The sequence below is a fragment of the Leucoraja erinacea genome, chromosome 7 (genome assembly GCF_028641065.1).
Source record: "Leucoraja erinacea ecotype New England chromosome 7, Leri_hhj_1, whole genome shotgun sequence".
Classification (NCBI taxonomy): Eukaryota; Metazoa; Chordata; class Chondrichthyes; order Rajiformes; family Rajidae; genus Leucoraja; species Leucoraja erinaceus.
In genome coordinates, this window is record NC_073383.1 from 56,370,421 (window position 1) to 56,388,506 (window position 18,086).

General features: G+C 41.3%; 1 protein-coding gene across 1 annotated transcript; it reads right to left on the reverse strand.

Moving 5' to 3' along the window:
- Positions 1-11,416: 11,416 nt before the first annotated feature.
- On the reverse strand, positions 11,417-14,402 carry LOC129699042 (C-X-C chemokine receptor type 4-like). The gene is made up of 2 exons (XM_055638649.1): positions 14,258-14,402; positions 11,417-12,957 (listed from the first exon to the last, which is right to left on the reverse strand). Exons 1-2 carry the CDS (start codon positions 14,285-14,287, stop codon positions 11,902-11,904), a joined length of 1,086 nt encoding a protein of 361 aa, XP_055494624.1. The 5' UTR covers positions 14,288-14,402; the 3' UTR covers positions 11,417-11,901.
- Between the last annotated feature and the right edge of the window lie 3,684 nt (positions 14,403-18,086).

Genomic DNA, 18,086 nt, shown 5'->3' on the forward strand with positions numbered 1-18,086 from the left:
CACGAACCAGAACACTATGTTTATTACTTTCTCACTGTTTAAGAAGAAATTCTGACTTTCTATTCTCCTTACTGGCAAGTAACTTCATACTCTGTCAGATATTATACCCTATTTGCCGCGTTGGTTTTGCCTTTTTTGATTAACCTGTGGAGAGAAATGTTAAGCTGTGTCTGTGTGTATTGGATTTCTGTGCCTGGGTACTGCAGCGCAGAAGTCAGGAACATGCTGGTTGTGTTCTGCCCCTGGACTCACTGTTCAGTCCAGGGACAATCTGTAAGTTTCTGAGCTGAGAGGTTGGATGTGTTTCATTTCTGGACTTTGAACATTTTGCCAGCAGTAGCTAGCACATCTAACGCAGCCCTTCCATTTGAATGGTGTCAGCGATCTTCATTTTGAAGGTAAACATTTTTATCATATTCGTTATTCCAATGGATATTTATGTTTTCAATCAATTTTGATTAGTCTGATCCTCAGAAGTTAGGATTATCTCCTTTGAGCTTAGGGAAGGTTGTATTGAAACCAGAGAGTCATCAGGGTGGCCTGAGGCTTTTATTTCCACCACTTGTAGCAGTGTGTTGGATATGACAGCAGGGTATTGGGAGTCATGTGGTTACAGACTTAGTGCAGCTGCAGCACTAGCATGGGCGGCAACTGCAAGGAATCATCTGGAATCAATGCAGTCTGGCTCAATAACAGCTTTGTGCAAGCACCAATATCAGGAAGAGTCGCAGTTTAGAATGGTGACTCATCAGCACCTGCTCAAAGACCGAGAATAAACATTGGCCTTAGCAGCAACATCTACATCTTGAAAAATGAATAGAACAAAACGCTCAGTGAGACAAATAATTCTCATTCTTCTTCCACTTTCACCTTCCCTATTATTTTAAGACCATCGCCACTGCTTACCACCTCCATCCAGCCTATTTTGCAAGGGAAGCACTTTCTCCCGATGTGCCCTGTCAGAATTATTCATACATCTTTTGGAACACTTCTATTCACTCTTCCCTCTGTTCAAAGGAGATAATTTCAGCTATTGTGAGTTTTCAGCATAAATGAAATCCCTCGTTTCTGATATTATTCTGGTAAAAATGTCCAAAGAAGGGTGGAGAATCTGTGGAATTCATTGCCGCAGAAGGCTGTGGAGGCCAAGTCAACGGATATTTTTAAGGCAGAGGTAGATAGATACTTGATTAGTATGGGTGTCAGGGGTTATGGAGAGAAGGCAGGAGAACGGGGTTAAGGGGGGAAGATAGATCAAGCCATGATTGAATGGCGGTAAAGACTTGATGTACCAAATGGCCTAATTCTGGTCCTGTCACTTACCACGGGTCTAACCAGTGACTATAAATACGTAACATGAGCTTGTATGATATAATGGGGTACAGCGAGTGAAAATTTCATTTTATTCTAAATAACAAATAAGCCCCTTGGTCTTGCATCTTAATTATTGTTCTTGAAAATAATAAGACCTGTTTTCATGTCTGTTTTAGGTTCTCTGTGCTCTTTGCATTGTTTACTTGTCGCAGCTGGCAGGATGAACATCACTTCCTTTTAGATGGACTTTTTCATAACAGCACGTCTTGTGACAATTTTGTCATGAACATTTAACAACATTAAGTTTTATCTCAGTTTTTAAAGTTGAGTGCTAATTGAACCATAACTATGAGCACTGTTGTTACACCCTTCTCACTAAATCTGAAACAAAAGTCCATCAGAAGATTTAATCACAATCACATGCATAGAACATTTTGTCATTCACAAGTAAGTTTCAAAGGCATTCAAAAACAAGCTGGGCAGTCAATAGGACTTTGAGATATAAGACAACTGTGCCATCTTTGCTAGGATTTTGCTGCGATGGAATTGGTGTAGCAAAGGTTGCCTTGTGGTGGATAAATTGCCCTATCTCACTTGTATTGCACAGTAGACATTATCTGCAACACATTGCTTGTAAGTTTTGTGGAAATAGTCAATCGGGGCTTGTAAGAGGCAAACGGATAGGCAGTCAAAAAATAATTTGCAGGGCATTGTGAAAAGAGCCAATGAGTTGAACGAGACACAAAATGCTGGAATAACCAAACGGGACAGGCAGCATTTCCGGAGAGAAGGAATGGATGACGTTTTGGGTCGAGACTCTTCTTCAGACCATCTCGACCCGAAACATCACCCATTCCTTCTCTCCAGAGATTCTGCCTGTCCTGCTGAGTTACTCCAGCATTTTGTCTATATCTTTGGTTTAAACCAGCATCGGCAGTTCCCTCCTACACAAATGAGTTGAACTGATGGGATTGCTCTCAAAAGAATATGCTTCTATTGAGAGCAATCCCATCATGCTTCCACCTGCCCACGTTTGGTCCATATCCCTCCAAACCTGTCCTATCCATGCACCTGTCTAAGAAGTCGTCAAGAACTTCCTCTGTGGCTACTAATGATGCAGCAGGTTCTCTGCAAGGGCCTCCACAATTTCTTCCCCAGCTTCTTGCAAGATACGAGGATGCACTTGGTCAGGTCCTGGAGACTTATCTCCCATAATGTGCTTTAAGACCGCTAATATTTCCTTGGTGATTCATATATGGTGCAAAACATCACAACTCATTTGCCTTGATTCCTTAGGCTCCATGGATTTTAGCACGATAAAAATGGATGAGAAATATTAATTTAAAATCTCGTTCATCCTCTGTGGCTCCACATATAGATAGGCATGATGATCTTTACGGGGGCCTATTTTCTCCCTAGCCACCCTTTTACTTTTACTATGCCTGTAGAATCTCTTGATTTTCTAGAATTTCCCTTTACCTTGTCTGCCGGATCCTCTTTTATGAACTGATTTCCCTTCTAAGTGTACTCTAACGCTCTTTTTTTGTTGAGGGATTTGCCAGAACCTGACTCCCTCAACTTAATGTACCTCCTTTTTTTCTGACCAGAGCCTCAACATCTCCCATCAACCAGGATTCCTCAAACCTGCCAGCCTTGCCCATCACCCTTCACCCTCACATGAACAGACTGTCCCTGAACGCTTACTATATCACTTTTGATAGCCTCCCACTCACCAAATAATCTTATATGTAGGACCTCTGCAAGATTGCCCTTTATGCCTCCAAAATCGGTCTTGCGTCAATTTAGGATCTTAACTTGTGGACCAGTCCTATCCTTCTCCAGAATCACTTTAAAAAGAATAATATTATTGTCACTAGTCCGAAAGAACTCTTCCATTGACACTGCAGTCACTTACTCTACCTTGTTCCCTACCAGGTGGTCCAATGTTACATAGTCTAATAGTGCCCTCCATATAATTTTAACACATTTAACAAATTCCATCCCATCCAAGCAATTTACACTTTTGGTGACCCAGTCAATATTAAGGATTTGAAATCTCCCAACTTATTTTACCCGAGTACCCTATTATTCGTAATGCTGTCTGCAATTTCCCTATCCTTCCTCTAATACCAACTGACTAGTGGGGGAGTGGAGGGTGCTATAATACGATATCTTCAAAGTGATCATTCCCATCTTGTTTCTAATTTCTATCCACATAGCTGAATATCCTACCAATTTGTTTAGTTTGTAAATACAGCAGGGAAACAGGCTCTTTGACCCTTTGAGTCCATGCCGTCCATCAATCACCTGGCACACTAGTTCTATGTTACCTCACTTTCTCATCCACTTCCTACACATTATGGACAAATTACAGATGCTAACCTACAATTCCACACATTTTTGGGATAGGGGAGGAAACCAGGGCACGTGGAGGAAAGGCACAAGGTGACAGCGACAATGTGCAAACTCCACACAGGCAGCACTCGAGGTCAGGATCGAACCTTGCTCTCTGGCGCTTGAGGCAGCAGTTCTACCAGCAGTGCTCCTGTGCTGCACTAAGATTAAAGAAGATGAATGGGCCTGTCCCACTTACGCAACTTTTTTGGCGACTGCTGGCACCCGACATAGGTCGTTGTAGGTCGCCGAAAATTTTCAACATGTTGAAAATCCAGCGGCGACCACAACTCTTTGGGCGACTACACACGACCATACAGGCTTCACCCCGCGACATGTCGCTAGGGTGTCGCTTGTATGGTCGTGAGTAGTCTCCTCAGTCGCCCAAAGAGTCGTAGTGTCTTTCTGGTCGCTGCTGAATTTTCAACATGTTGAAAATTTTTGGCAACCTGCAACGACCTATGACGGGTATCGACAGTCCCGAAAAAGTTGCGTAAGTGGGACAGGCCCATAAGTCACTGAAAAGTATGAACGCCCAAATTACGATAATTAGACAGATTTAAATTAAATTAAAAAGTTACTCAATTATCACAGTTAAGTGGACTGCCTCGTCCTCACAATCATGTCAGTCGGTATGCAGAACATGCGCCAGGTCTAACTTGGCTTAGCTGAGCGGGCAGATTTCCCACTGAGGAATTCCGTGCACCATTGTTGGACTCCCCTGTGTGGCATAGGTGTGCTGGAGCTCCGATCACCCAGAGCGAGAGACTGGACATACGAGTTGCCCTGTTTAAACACAAACTCGAGGGCAAAATTATTTCAAACATATTTACTACTGTCCTTGTTCTGTTATGAGTTTGTTACAAGAAGTAACTCTGGTGAACTTGTGCAGTAACTATTGTGAATATTGTTAATATTATTATGGGGAAATCCAATAAGTCTCTTTCTCTTTTGAACTATTTTTGTATTTAAGAATTGTTTACACTTGTAAACAGGAAACTACACCTGTTTTTGAAATATTGAGCTTTTATGCTACTTATGGTTGTTTAGAAAAGTAAATGTGAAGTGGACCAACTCACTGAAGTGCACTAAATCAGGAAACTGTTTACCCTGGTCTATAATACCTTTTTGCCCATTCATTTTAAGAGGCAGGAAATGTTTTAAGGCAGCTACATAAAAGCAGGAACTGGCTCACAATGGACAAAGTCATTTTGGAAAACCTAAGGGTGGAAAATGGGAAAATCTGGAAAATGTCTTCCTACTTTGATCAAAATGTGTCCCTAACAGCATTATCTGGTACCAATTAATGCTCCATAATAAATCTTGTCCAAAATGATCTTGCGCAAAAACAACTCCAGCTCTTGTTCTGAGGAATTCAAACAATTAGAATTCATAATATGAACTTATTTTTTGAGAGAAAAGCCACCTTCTCAGATCTCAGTTGTGCCCTTACATAACTTGAGATCTTGATCCCTGTTTGTCCTTAACGTATTGTTGTAGCAAACTATTGATACAAAAACAATCAAATCCCTTCATCATTCTTCAAAGCTTTATTGAATCACCAATAGATCAATCTTTTTTTGCTGCTCAGAAACAATGACCCAGAAAATTAACAGTGTAGAGTAAAGTTTACATCTGTTCAGCAATATAATTTAATCAAGTGGCTAAGTATGTGACCAAGTGTACATTGCATCAAAAATGATTCATGCCAAATTATTTGTTTTTGCTGTGTAAATTCGGTGTGAAGTTGCTCAAATCTAATTTTGTGCACAGGAGAAAGTGAAATGCTGCTTTCCATTGCATGTTGCAGTATAGCCAAATCAGTTATGAAGGATTAATTAATGGAATAAAGGCACAAGAGACAGAAGATGACAGGAAGGGTTAGCTTCTTTCCTAACCAACCAACTACTGGGTTGAAAGATCCATTCGCATTGCTTTGAATGCTCTCACTGCTGCTTACAACTCCGGCCTGACATCCGGTAACATGGATGATTACAAGGCAGAGTCCTATAGACTGCGAAGGGCGGTGAAGGACGCAAAAAGGAGGTATAGGAACAGGATGAAGTTGCAGATGGAGCAGCGTGACACCAGATGCCTATGGCAGGGGCTACGGACTGTAACAATTAGCAGAGCAGCCCCCCCTCAACCGGGAGTGCCGGCGCCTCCTTAGCTGATGACATGAACTCTTCCTATGCACGATTTGAGGCGGGCATGGTATATCTGGGCGACTACTAAAGTCTTCTGCTAATCAGCTAGCTCCAGTGTTCACCACAATATTCAACTTCTCCCTGGCCAAGTCCGTGGACCCTACCTGCTTCAAGAGATCCATTATTGTCCCACTGCCTAAGAATGCCTCTCCAGCCTGCTTAAATGACTACCGACCGGCGGCCCTCACCTCAGTGGTCATGAAATGCTTCGAAATGTTGATCAAGGGCTACATGTGTGTCTTCCACCTTTGCACCATGGATCTGCTGCAGTTTGCATATCGTCCAAACAGATCCACGGATGATGCAGTCTCCCAGGTTTTGCACACCACTCTCTCTCACCTTGACCGCCTGAAGGGGGGCTATGTGAGGATGCTGTTCATTGATTTCAGTTCAGCTTTCAACACCATAGTCCCCACCAGACTTGCTGATAAGCTGCTGTAACTGGGACTGAGCACCCCCCTGTGTGCCTGGATCCTGGACTTTCTGACTGCCAGGCCCCGGGTGGTCAAGGTGGGTAGACATACCTCCAACCCCCTCACCCTGACACAGGATTCCCCAGAGTTGCATCCTCAGCCCCCTACTGTACGCCCTGTACACACATGACTGTGTGGCCAGGTTCAGCTCCAACTCCATCATTAAGTTTGCTGATGACACAGTGGTGGTGGGCCTGATCTCCGATAATGTGAGTAGGCCTACCTGGAGGAGGTGGCTGACCTGGCACTCCGGTGTCAGAATAACAGTGTCCTTTTGAATGTCACAAAAATTAAGGAGTTGATTGTAGACTTTAGAAGGGCACAACAACCAAGGACGTACACGTCACGGGGGATTAATGGGACTACTGTGGATAGGGTGAGCAGCTTTAAATACCTGGGAGTCCACATCACAGAGGATCTGACATGGCCAACACACTCTGCCGCACTGGTGAGAAAAGCAAGGCAGTGCCTTTACCACCTCAGGCAGCTGCTGCAGTCAGGCAAGCGCCTCCACTGTCACACAGCAAAAACAGAGAGGCTGAGACGTAGTTTCTTCCCACAGGCCATCAGGACTAAACTCTGACTTGACTTGACAGCTTGAAGATGCTGGAATCTTGAACAAAGCACAAACTGCTGGATGAACCCGTACTTCAGGCAGCATCTGTGGAGAAAAATGAACAATGTTCCATGCTGGGATCCTTCTTCAAAACTTTGGATTATGGTTTAAATAACATTTGTAATCTAACGATTAGGATTACGTTTTTAATCAACAAAAGATTGACTGGAGTTATTTCTGCCAACTTTCAGTTGTGAAATATCGACCTATTGTTTAATTTCTAAACGGAAAGACCTAATTTTTCATGCAATCTGTTGATATTTTTCACAACTCCTCCTACTATGTTTGAGGAAAAAGCAATTGCTGAAACAGTTTTATATGATACTACTTCAGTTAATAAGAGATCACAAAGTAGCCTAATTTTATTTATTCCAATCCATAAACAGTTTTGAAAGATATTTTTTAAATATTGAAAGAAAACACTTTGTTTTATAGCAATTAAATGCTTTTGAAGTGTAGTTACTATTGCAACATAGGAACGGAAGCAACCAACCAATCTTATGCATAATAAGCTTCTACAAGATAACAGTGAGAAAATATTTTAATAGGAACACCAGCTAAATCATCCTCATGTATCAGCTGAGGTATCTTACGATACGATATAACTTTATTTATCCCAGGATGGAAATGCATTTGCCAACTGTCATTAAAAAAACACTAATTCATGAAACATGAAATTAAAGTGACGAGTGGAAAGACTTTGGGGATGGGCAAAAATTGAGAAGGTGGGGGGGAGTCAGCCATACGAATAAAAGAACACAATACACGATAAAATTTAACATGAACATCCCCACACAGCGGAATAAACGTTTCCCACTATAAGGGAAGGCAATAAAGTTCAGTCATCTTCCTCTTTATGTGTCATGGAGGGGGTGAGCTGTATTGTCCACGATGCTCCGCAGTTTGTGAAGCATCCTCCCCTTCAAGACCACCTCCCATGAATCCAATTTCGCTCCCAGGACGGAGCCGGCCTTCCTGATGAGTTTATTGATACTATTGGCGTCTTATCTCCTGCTTGACTGCTGGAGCTGGCAGAAGTAAATTCACTTTGGTCTTCTATGCATCCATTTTCACACTGCAAGTTTGGGAGCTTGTTGTGCATAAATTGGAGGCCTCGTCCTGATATAAGATAAATAAGATGTCACCACTTAAAACAGCTACCACTGTCAAATGCTTTTGAATTACTCTTGCCGTAAATCATTTAAAAAATAACATTTAAAAAATGAGTGAATTGAAGCACCTTACCATATGCAAACTCAATTAAAATATCAAGGTGAAGTATAATAATGAAATATATACTATTTACTTGCACTTTCTTGTTACTTGGAAAGAGATTTTGGGAATGGGTCAAGCGCAGGCACTCGCATAGATGGGCATCTCGGACAGCATGAACAAGTTGGGTCATAGGGCTTGTTTTACTGCCGTATGAATCTTTGTCTGTAACTATGTGGCTTAGTGGCTTAGAGTTGCTGCACCAGAGACCCAGTTTCGATCCTGACTATGGTGCTGTCTGTACGGAGTTTGTAGGTTTTCCCGGTGACTGCGTGGGTTTTCTCCGAGAGCTACGGTTTCCTCCCACATTCCAAAGATCTGCAGGTGTATAGGTCAATTGTCTTCTGTAAATTGTCTCTAGTGTGTTGGATAGAATAGATTGTGGATGATTGCTGGTCAGCACAGACTTGGTGCGCTGAATGGCCTGTTTGTAAGCATCTCTAAACTAAACTAAACAGTGAGCTGCCAAAGACTATAATGCTCTCCAAGGATCCAAAGCCAGGAGATGCTTTATATTCTCCTGAACTTCTGCAGGTGTATGGTAGAGACCAAAACTTGGTTCTGCAACTTGAATGCCCAAGAATGAAGGAAAAAATAGTGAACACTGTACTCAGTCCATCAGAGATACTGACCTCCTCACCATTCTTTTATTTGGTTTTGTTTTGTTGCACTGTATTAATTTTTTATTTATTAAACTTTTTTTGTTTATTATATATATTGTTTACTATTTTGAAGATAGTTACAAAAAATGGAGTAACTAAATGGGGCAGGCAGCATCTCTGGAGAGAAGGGATGGATGGTGTTTTGGGTTGAGACTCTTCTTCAGACTTCAGACGATTATATTATTTATCTTATATCAGGGAGAAGGTAAGGCGCCTGAAAACTTTAATGTCCTGGTTCAGGAACAGCTTCTTCCCTACAACCATCAAGCTATAACCTCCAAATAAGTTCTGAACTACGTAGACTTGGTGGCATTGATTTTGCCTTTTCATTGTTATTGTTTGATTTTTTAAATAGATATATACCACACATTTTTTGTTGTTTATTATGGCATTTAAAGTACTATGTCTACATATTACATACTACATAGAAAATACCCCTCTTCCATTATAGATGAGGCTCTCACCAGGGTCTCCTCTATATCCTACAGCTTCGCTCTTACTCCTCCTTCCCCCTATTCGTAACAAGGACAAAGTCCCCCCTGTCCTCGCCTTCCAACCCATCAGCCATCGCATACAACATATTGTCATCCGACATTTTCACCACCTCCAACGGGATCCACTACTGGCCACATCTTCCCATCTTCCCTTTCTGCTTTCCGCAGAGATCGTTCCCTCTGTAACTCCCTGGTCAATTTGTCCCTTCCCACCCAAACCGCCACCTCCCCGGGTATTTTCCCCCGCAACCGCAGGAAATACCACATTTGTCCCTTCACCTCCCTCCTCAACTCCATCCAAGGACCAAATCAGTCTTTCCAAGTGAGGCAGAAGTTCACTTGTGTTAAGGTTCAATTTGCTTCAAACAGATCACAACACAAAAGTTAGTAATACAGTAACGTCTTTATTTCGCCAGGCGGTGTGGGAGTCAACTCTCGCAGTATGTGAAAATACAGACTACAGAGTCTCTCTTTCTCCACACACAGAGGTAATGTTCTATCAGATATATTTATACCCTATTAATCAGCAATTCTTTCTTACAGGGCATTGTAAAGTCTCTTGCCTTTTAAAATCAGAGGATTGACAGGTACTTCCGATAGAGGAAAGGTTAGCCTATATGTGGTTATGCCTAAGGAGCTATTTTTTGCAGATTCAAGCACTCTTGTTTTTTGACCTGGTTGATTTATTTTTTGTACATTACAATCTATAGAGTAAAGGGTATGAATGAATTGGCTGAACATCTTTCTGATCATTTATATCATAGAGCAAAAACATTCATGTTATTGTGCTGTACTCTTGCTAGTGTTGTAGAAGAAAGGCGAAAACATTCATGTTATTGTGCTGTACTCTTGCTATTGTTGTAGGAGAAGGGTTAAGCATTCATTTTATTGCTTCTAAATCTACAGCAGAATCCATTTTGTAACCTAAATGTTTTAACTTTTTCACCTGCACCTCCTCCAACCTCATCTACTGCATCCGCTGTTCCAGGTGTCAACTTCTCTACATCGGCGAGAGCAAGCGCAGGCTTGGCGATCGCTTCTCTGAACACTTCCGCTCAGTCCGTCTTAACCAACCTGATTGACCGGTGGCTCCGCACTTCAACACCCCCTCCCATTCCCACTCTGACCTTTCTGTCCTGGGCCTCCTCCATTGCCAGAGTGAGGCCCAGCGCAAATTGGAAGAACAACACCTCATATTTCGCTTGTGTAGTTTATTGGGTAGAACATTGACTTGTCTAATTTTAGATAGCCTGTGCTTTCTCCCTCCTTCTCCTCCCCTTCCCAGTTCTCCCACGTTCCACTGTCTCCGCCTACTTCCTTTCTTTTTCCCACCCCCCCACTTCAGTCTGAAGAAGGGTCTCGACCCAAAACGTCATCAATTCTTTCTCTCCATAGATGCTGCCTCACCTGCTGAGTTTCTCCAGAATTTGTTGTCTACCTTTGATTTTTCCAGCATCACCAGTTCTTTCTTAAACATGCCTACATATCTGTTGTGCTGATGCAAGTAAGAACTCACATCATCTGATGACAAAACGCTGTTGACATATAATTCGCATCATATAATGATAAAACGCTGTTTGTACTGTGTTTACAAACCTGTTGTGCTGCTGTTACAGGTAAGAATTTCATTGTTCCGTTTTGGAACATATGACAATAAAACAGTCACCTTCCACTCTCTGTGTGGAAGGATTCTCAGTTGTGGAGGATAGGACTTTTTCCCCATATCCCTTGATTCCCTGAGCCCTAAGAACAAAATCCAACTTAATCGACCCAGGTATGTTGGAGGAATACTGATACATTTCAGAATGGTGCGTGATTTGAAAAGTTTCCTTGCATTCACTGCAGTTCTTCTTTGTGTAGAAATCCTGGTTTTGGGAGGTGAGGTCGGACTGCATGAATATTTTGGAAGTGTTGTGTTTTGTGGAAACGAGCATGAAAAATCGGCTGTACAATTATGGAAAGAAAGACATCATGCAATTTTCAATGAGAAATAATAACGCATTTATTTACAATATGTTCAGAAGCACAAGTGTTTCAAATTCATTTCCAACGTATTCTGATGTTCCAGATTCCAAATGTTCTTGACCAAGGTCTCAAATCAGTAGTATGCAGATTACAAGCAACTTGCTCAATTTCAGTGGTAACATAATTCCATAAACAGTTTTACAGCTACACAAGCAAAATAAAGAAGCCAGATTGTTTAATGACAAGCCTTATTTACACTGGAGAAAAAACAAATTTGCACTTAAAGTTTACAAAATATTCTCTTTTTAACTCGATGATTTAAAACTAGTAAAAAATGCAATAGTATAAAATGTATTCATAGGAAAAGTAACATTGATTTGGAGACATAAATAACAGGTTGAATAAATAGCAACTGCAACATTCAAATAGTACAAAGACATGAAAACATTGACAAGAAAAAGATTTTGGAATAATGCAACAATCTTTAATTTAACACCAAATAATTTAGCAACTGGACTGAAGACTGGATGACTCTGACTCGGTGGAAACTGATGGATGGGTCCCCCTTCTATCTTTTCCTTGCAGTGTTTTCAGTGAGGAGCATCTGGTGTGATTGGAGTGGCTGAAGACTCTTCGGGTGTAACTTTTGAAATTTACCCCGACAAAGGCATATAAAATGGGGTTCAGACAACAGTGAAAAAAGGCGAATGCCTCGGTGATGGTTATCGATGCAACGACGATGTTCTCCATCTCACACGAATAGGCGCTTTCCCTCATGAGCATCACGGTGTGGAATGAGATCACGATACAATAGGGGAGCCAGCAGATAAAGAAAGTCACGATCAGGATAACGGTGATCTTCAAGGCTTTGCGCTTCTGGAAGCCCGTGGAATTGGAGAGTTTAGAGATGATGATGCAGTAGCATATCAGGATAACCAGACCAGGTAGGACAAACCCCACTACCATCTCTTGGATGCGGAAAGCGATACGCCAAGACTGGTAACTTTCTAATGGGTAAATGCGATCGCAAATCACCCTGTCATTGAGATAGTCGGTTTGCGCGAAGACCATATCAGGCACTGAGAGAAGAATCGCTGGTAACCAGACGCCCACATAGACTAAGCGATTAACTAACATCTTCCGCGGTCCGGTGCTGTTGGTTGCATGCACAACCGCATAGTAGCGATCAAGACTTATGAAAGCCAGAATTAAAACACTGCTGTATAGGTTCACGGTGTAAATGATGTTGACGACCTTACACAGCGCGTTTCCAAAGTACCAGTTGTGGCTGGCATCGATGGACCAGAAGGGCAGGGTGAAGACGAAGAGCAGGTCAGCCACGGACAAGTGCAGCCTGTACTTGTCGGTCATGGTGCGGTATCTCCGCTGGTAGCCCATGATGATCACGACCAGGCCATTCCCCACGATGCCCAGGACGAACACGAGAGAGTACATACACGGCAAGAAGATACTTTCGAAACCACTGTCTGTGTCACACACGGCACCTTCTTCATACGTGTAGTTATACGTGTAGCTGTCATTGTCAGACGTGTAATCCGTCTGTAATAGGTAAAAAAAAAACAAGACCATTAAAATACTAACACTTCTTGCCAGTTTATTTATTTACTTAACGCTGTTCATTCTATTTCGGTGTTTTTCGGATCGACTGAGAGAAAAAAAAATCCCCTTTATTTGCGTTCTCATTTATGACAATGATAAAAAGTGCCTTGAAATGTGCTGCTCTGAACAGTAAACTTACGAGAGGGGACAGGCAAAACTATTATCACGCTGTGATATAAGGCACTTCCAATAATGGGAAGAAGCAACCAGTGTGAAGAAGGATCCTGACCCGAAACGTCACCTATTCCTTTTCTCCAGAAATGCTGTCTGACCCGCGGAGTTACTCCAACATTTTGTGTCAATCGTCACCTATTCATGTTCTCCAGAGATGCTGGATGGCCCGCTGAGTTACTCCAGTCTTCCCCCTCCACCCACCAAAAATAAAAAGAAGCGGGTTATATAAACTGCTAACTGAACTCGTGAGGATATTCCGCGGGCTGGGGATTTTTTGTTGTTATTATCCTAGTCGTTATCGATGCGTAAATGAAATGCCTTAAAGATGTGTAAAAATAGCATCCCGACTTTTAAATCTGTAGTGTTGCTTGCAAGATCAGTCAACTACTCGATGTGCGTGTTTCCCCCAAAAGTTATCACGCTGCTTTCAAAAGGCAAGTCATAATAAATAGCGCGATTGACTCAACTTTTTAAAAACTCTTTTTCAAAACATTAATTAGTGTGAAACAAGTTTTATTTGAAAGGCGGACAAAAAAATAAAAGACACAAAGTGCGGGAATTACTCAGTGGGTCAGGCAGCATGTCTGGAGAACGTGGATGGGTGATGTTTCGGGATGGGACCCTTCTTCGGATTGTCTGTCCATCTATCCCCATCGTCTATCACCAACCCATGTCTTCCGCGGATGCCTGACCCGCTAAGTTACTCCAGCACTTTGTGTCTTTCCTTTTAAACCAACGCCTGGTTCCTTGCATCTGCTCAAAAAAGTGTAGCACACGTTGACGCCAAAATAAAGGTAATTTCACGACTCCTGGTGTCCAGTAATCTCAGAATATGTCGCTTTATTTCTAATAATGTTTCCAATTCCTATGATTTTAGAACCAATTTTGTGTCATCAATATGTACAGTTTATAGTTTGAATGCATACGAATGCACTTAAAATTACCTTAAAATCATATTTTAGAAATTAAAAATCACATTCTGTTAAACAATTTGCTGTCACTAATATTAATAGATACAATGGAAATTGCAAACATGAATCTCAAGAATGGATCACGTTTCCCTTACCTGTTCGTCAAAGACTGTAGACTCGTTCATACTGCACTCTGAACAGCAGCACTCTGTGTTATTCTGCCGGAACACGAGCTTTCAGTGATTTCTGAATATGTGAAGAACTCGGCAAAAGATTTTAAATTTAGGCAAAGTCCCCTTGTCTCTGCGCGTGCGCAGGCAAGAGCCCAGCCCCAGAAACTGATGTACGTTTGGAACTGTCAACTGAAACAAAAGGGAGGGGCAGTGAAATATCTGCAACTGGGCATGATTGCTGCAAATGCTGAAAACAACAGTTACTTTATAAGAACAGTTATTTTATAACATCCGATGTTGCAAAACGATGAGGAAATATATAACAGTTAACAGAAATCTTCTTCTGAAATGCATAAGCTTAATTGTTTTGTATGTTTGGAGTGTTTAAAAAGTTTGTTGAGATTAGAATGCAGTTGTAAAGAGCAGAAGCCACAATGAGGAACTGGAAGATATAGGGAATATCAATTTCTTCATTTTTCTTTTTGTTATTTACACTTATTTCCTCACTTATTCCTCTCATCATTTGGTCTTAAAATTTTTGGAGGTAATTTAATATTTCATATTTTTAACTTTTTTTCTTTCATCCACTATCTTAACGTCAACATTGTCAATCTCAGAAAACTCCTTAGCACAGGTTTTACAAGTATTGAGGCTATTGAAAGACAGACTATATACTGTAAATGACCTTGCCACCTTCACTTATTATCGCAATCAACAAATAAAAGTTGAAGGCGCAAGGAACTGCAGGTGCTGGAATCTTGAACAAAACACAAAGTGCTGGGGAAATGAGGATGGGATAGACAGGTAAAGTTTCGGGTTGGGATCCTTCTCCAGACTGATAAGCATAGGGGGAAGAAAGCTGGAAAAGAGAGGTGGAAGCTTGACAAAGCCTGTCAAGTGATAGGTGGATACAGGTGAGGGCGGTGTGATTGGCATATATGGGTGGAGTACTGCATTTCATTGTCTCTGTACTGTACATTGACAATGACAATTAAAGTTGAATCTGAATCTGAATCTGAATCTGAGTAACAGGCACAGGTTAGAGGAGACAAAAATATGGCAGATAAGGAGAGGAGTGAAATGTAAAACCAGTGGGAGGGATATAGGTGGAAGAGTGCAGGGATGAGGCAAGAGGAAGATGGGTTAAAAGAGAAATAAGGGACGGGTATGGGAGATGAGTGAACGAAGAAGTGGAAAGGAGTAGGGTGTGTGGGGAGAGGTGGGAGATATTGGGAAAAATGAGTGCATGGAGGGGTGAAGGGTGGGGGGGGGGTTGATTACGCTTGGGTAGTTTACAATATAATACTCCACTTTCAAGTCATGCCTCCCTACCCTCTTTCTCTTTCCTGTACCTCTAACCCACCCCACACTCATTTCTCTCCCCTCCCTGTGGGCACAGTGGTAGAGTTGCTGCCTTAAAGTACCGGGTTCGATCTTAACTACGGGTGTTGTCTGCACAGAGTTTGTACATCTCCCTGTGACCTGTGTGGGTTTTCTCCCGGTGATCTGGTTTCCTCCCACACTCCAAAGACATACAGGTTTGGAGACTAATTGGCTTGGTAAAATTGTAAATTGTCCCTAGTGGGTGTGGGATAGTATTAGTGTGTGGGTTCGCTGGTCGGCACGGACATGGTGTCCTGAAGGGCCTGTTTCCTACTGTATCTCAAAACTAAACTAAACTAAACTAGTCCTCCTGCAAAATGTACTCAATTTGCTTGCATGGGCTAATCTGAAAGCATTTCCTTAACCAATTACATCTACTACATGAATGACTAGGACAGCAGGCACTGGGGAATATCTCCCCCTGCAGATTCTGCTCCAAGTTATCCACTATCCTGACTTGGAATTATATTGCGGTTCCTTCATCGTTACTGGGTCAAGATCCTGGAACTCCCAGCACAGGGGGAATACAGCAGCACCATCTGAGGGGCAAATTAGGGATAGATAATAAATGCAGATCTTGCAGGCGATGCTCAGATCCTGAAAATGAATAAAAAGAGGATACTGAAAGTACAAGCTGAAGTACAAGGAAAACCAAGACCTGGGTCAACTGGACAAATGGATAGCATCGCATCCACTCAGATAGTAGAATCAAATTAAAAGATAAAGCTTGGAAACAGGCCTTTCGGCCCACTGAGTCCATGTCAGCCCCCAATCACTCGTTCATACCAGTTCTATGTTATCTCACTTTCCCATTCACCTCCTACATACTAGGGGCAATTTAGAGAGGACAATTAACCTACAAACGCTCACGTCTTTGGGATGTTGGAGGAAACTGGAACACCCGGAGGAAACTCACATGGTCACAGAGAGAACGTGAAAACTCTACACAGACAGCACCCAAGGTCAGGATTGAACCTGGGCCTCTGCCGCTGTGAGGTAGTAGCTCTTTAGTTGTGCCACTGTGCCATCATTACCAATTGTGAGCCATGAAGTCAGAAATGTAAAGGAATTTGATTTGTGGATGAACGCAGATAAATAAAACGTGAAATTGCAATGGGTAAACTCAGATAGATAAATAAATAGATGAAAAGAGGAAATGTGCTTCTAAGAGAGAAAGAGAGAAAAGAAAAGTAAAAATAAAATATTTTAGTTTTAAAAATCTCTAGTCATTCAAGCCAGGTTAAACAAACTTCCGATATTAGTTCATTTGCAGCTCCAGGGATGTTAATTGGCCACAATTAATACTTCACATTATGTTAAAAAGCCATTAAGACTGAAATGGACAACACTTGACTTTTCATGGCAAACTTAATTCATAGATTTTGCACAAATACATCTTCAGGGAAGTTAATGACAAAATCCACATCAAGCCATCACTTTTCCAAAGTTAATGAGCAGACTGGCACAATTATGGACAACAGTGTTTGGATATTTGATTTCAGCTGCGTCTCTGTTACACACTAAAGTTGCTGTACCATTGCACATAAATAATGGTGAGTGTCATTAGCTGCCACTAATTTGACAGAAAAATCTGGGTCATTATGTTTTTATTTCTCTTTTTAGATTTTCTCTTTCAATATATTATGAAGGTTACTCTGGTTAAACCTAGCAACCATAAATTATAGCTGCACGGGCTTTTGTTTAGCAAATAACCCCATTGATGGCACGCTAAGCATTGAATTCAGTATTATTAGATTAATAATTGCTTCAAGGTAATCTTTTGGGAAGCAGGCTGTTGAACTGGATGGACCTTTTTCTGTAAAGCTGCACTGAGAGGTCACAATGTTACCATGTGTCACAAGGGGATCCTCAAACAAGTGCCTTCATTCAGTATCCTAAGGAACAAGACATCTGTATTCTTTCTGAAATCATGACTGGACATTTACTTATTTTAAGCTTTTTACCCCAGAAGTATTATTTAGAAAATTTCTCCACCAAAACCAAACTAATCACCATTGAAATCCTTTGATCTTAAATCATTGTTAGCTGGTTTCAGTTTCTACTTAATGCTGATTATCGCTGCACTGATAATTGCCTTCTTTAGATCATTAAGTGTACATTTTAATTGTTTAGTTCTACTGCCTTATATTAGAGCATAATATACTTGATAATAATGCATTCAAATTTATTTGAACTTTGAAGTTGGCCAAATGTTACAAACCTAATAAATACTGACATCTTTGTCTTGTGTTTCCAATACAACTGTCAGTGATCCTTATTTGTGGCTGGTAAATTAAGTGTTTGGCCTGGGAGCTGGATCATTTGGCTTCACATTTTTATATACAGTCCAATATTAATAAAAATGAAATATAACTGAAAATCAAGGAATTCATGCATGAATGTAAGAACAAAAACCAGAAATTAATAA

Coding starts and splice junctions, on each gene's coding strand:
- LOC129699042 (XM_055638649.1), bottom strand. CDS start 14,287: ATGAACGAGTCTACAGTCTTTGACGAACAG. Junction 12,958..14,257: donor CTACAGTCTTTGACGAACAG/GTAAGGGAAACG, acceptor TACCTATTACAG/ACGGATTACACGTCTGACAA.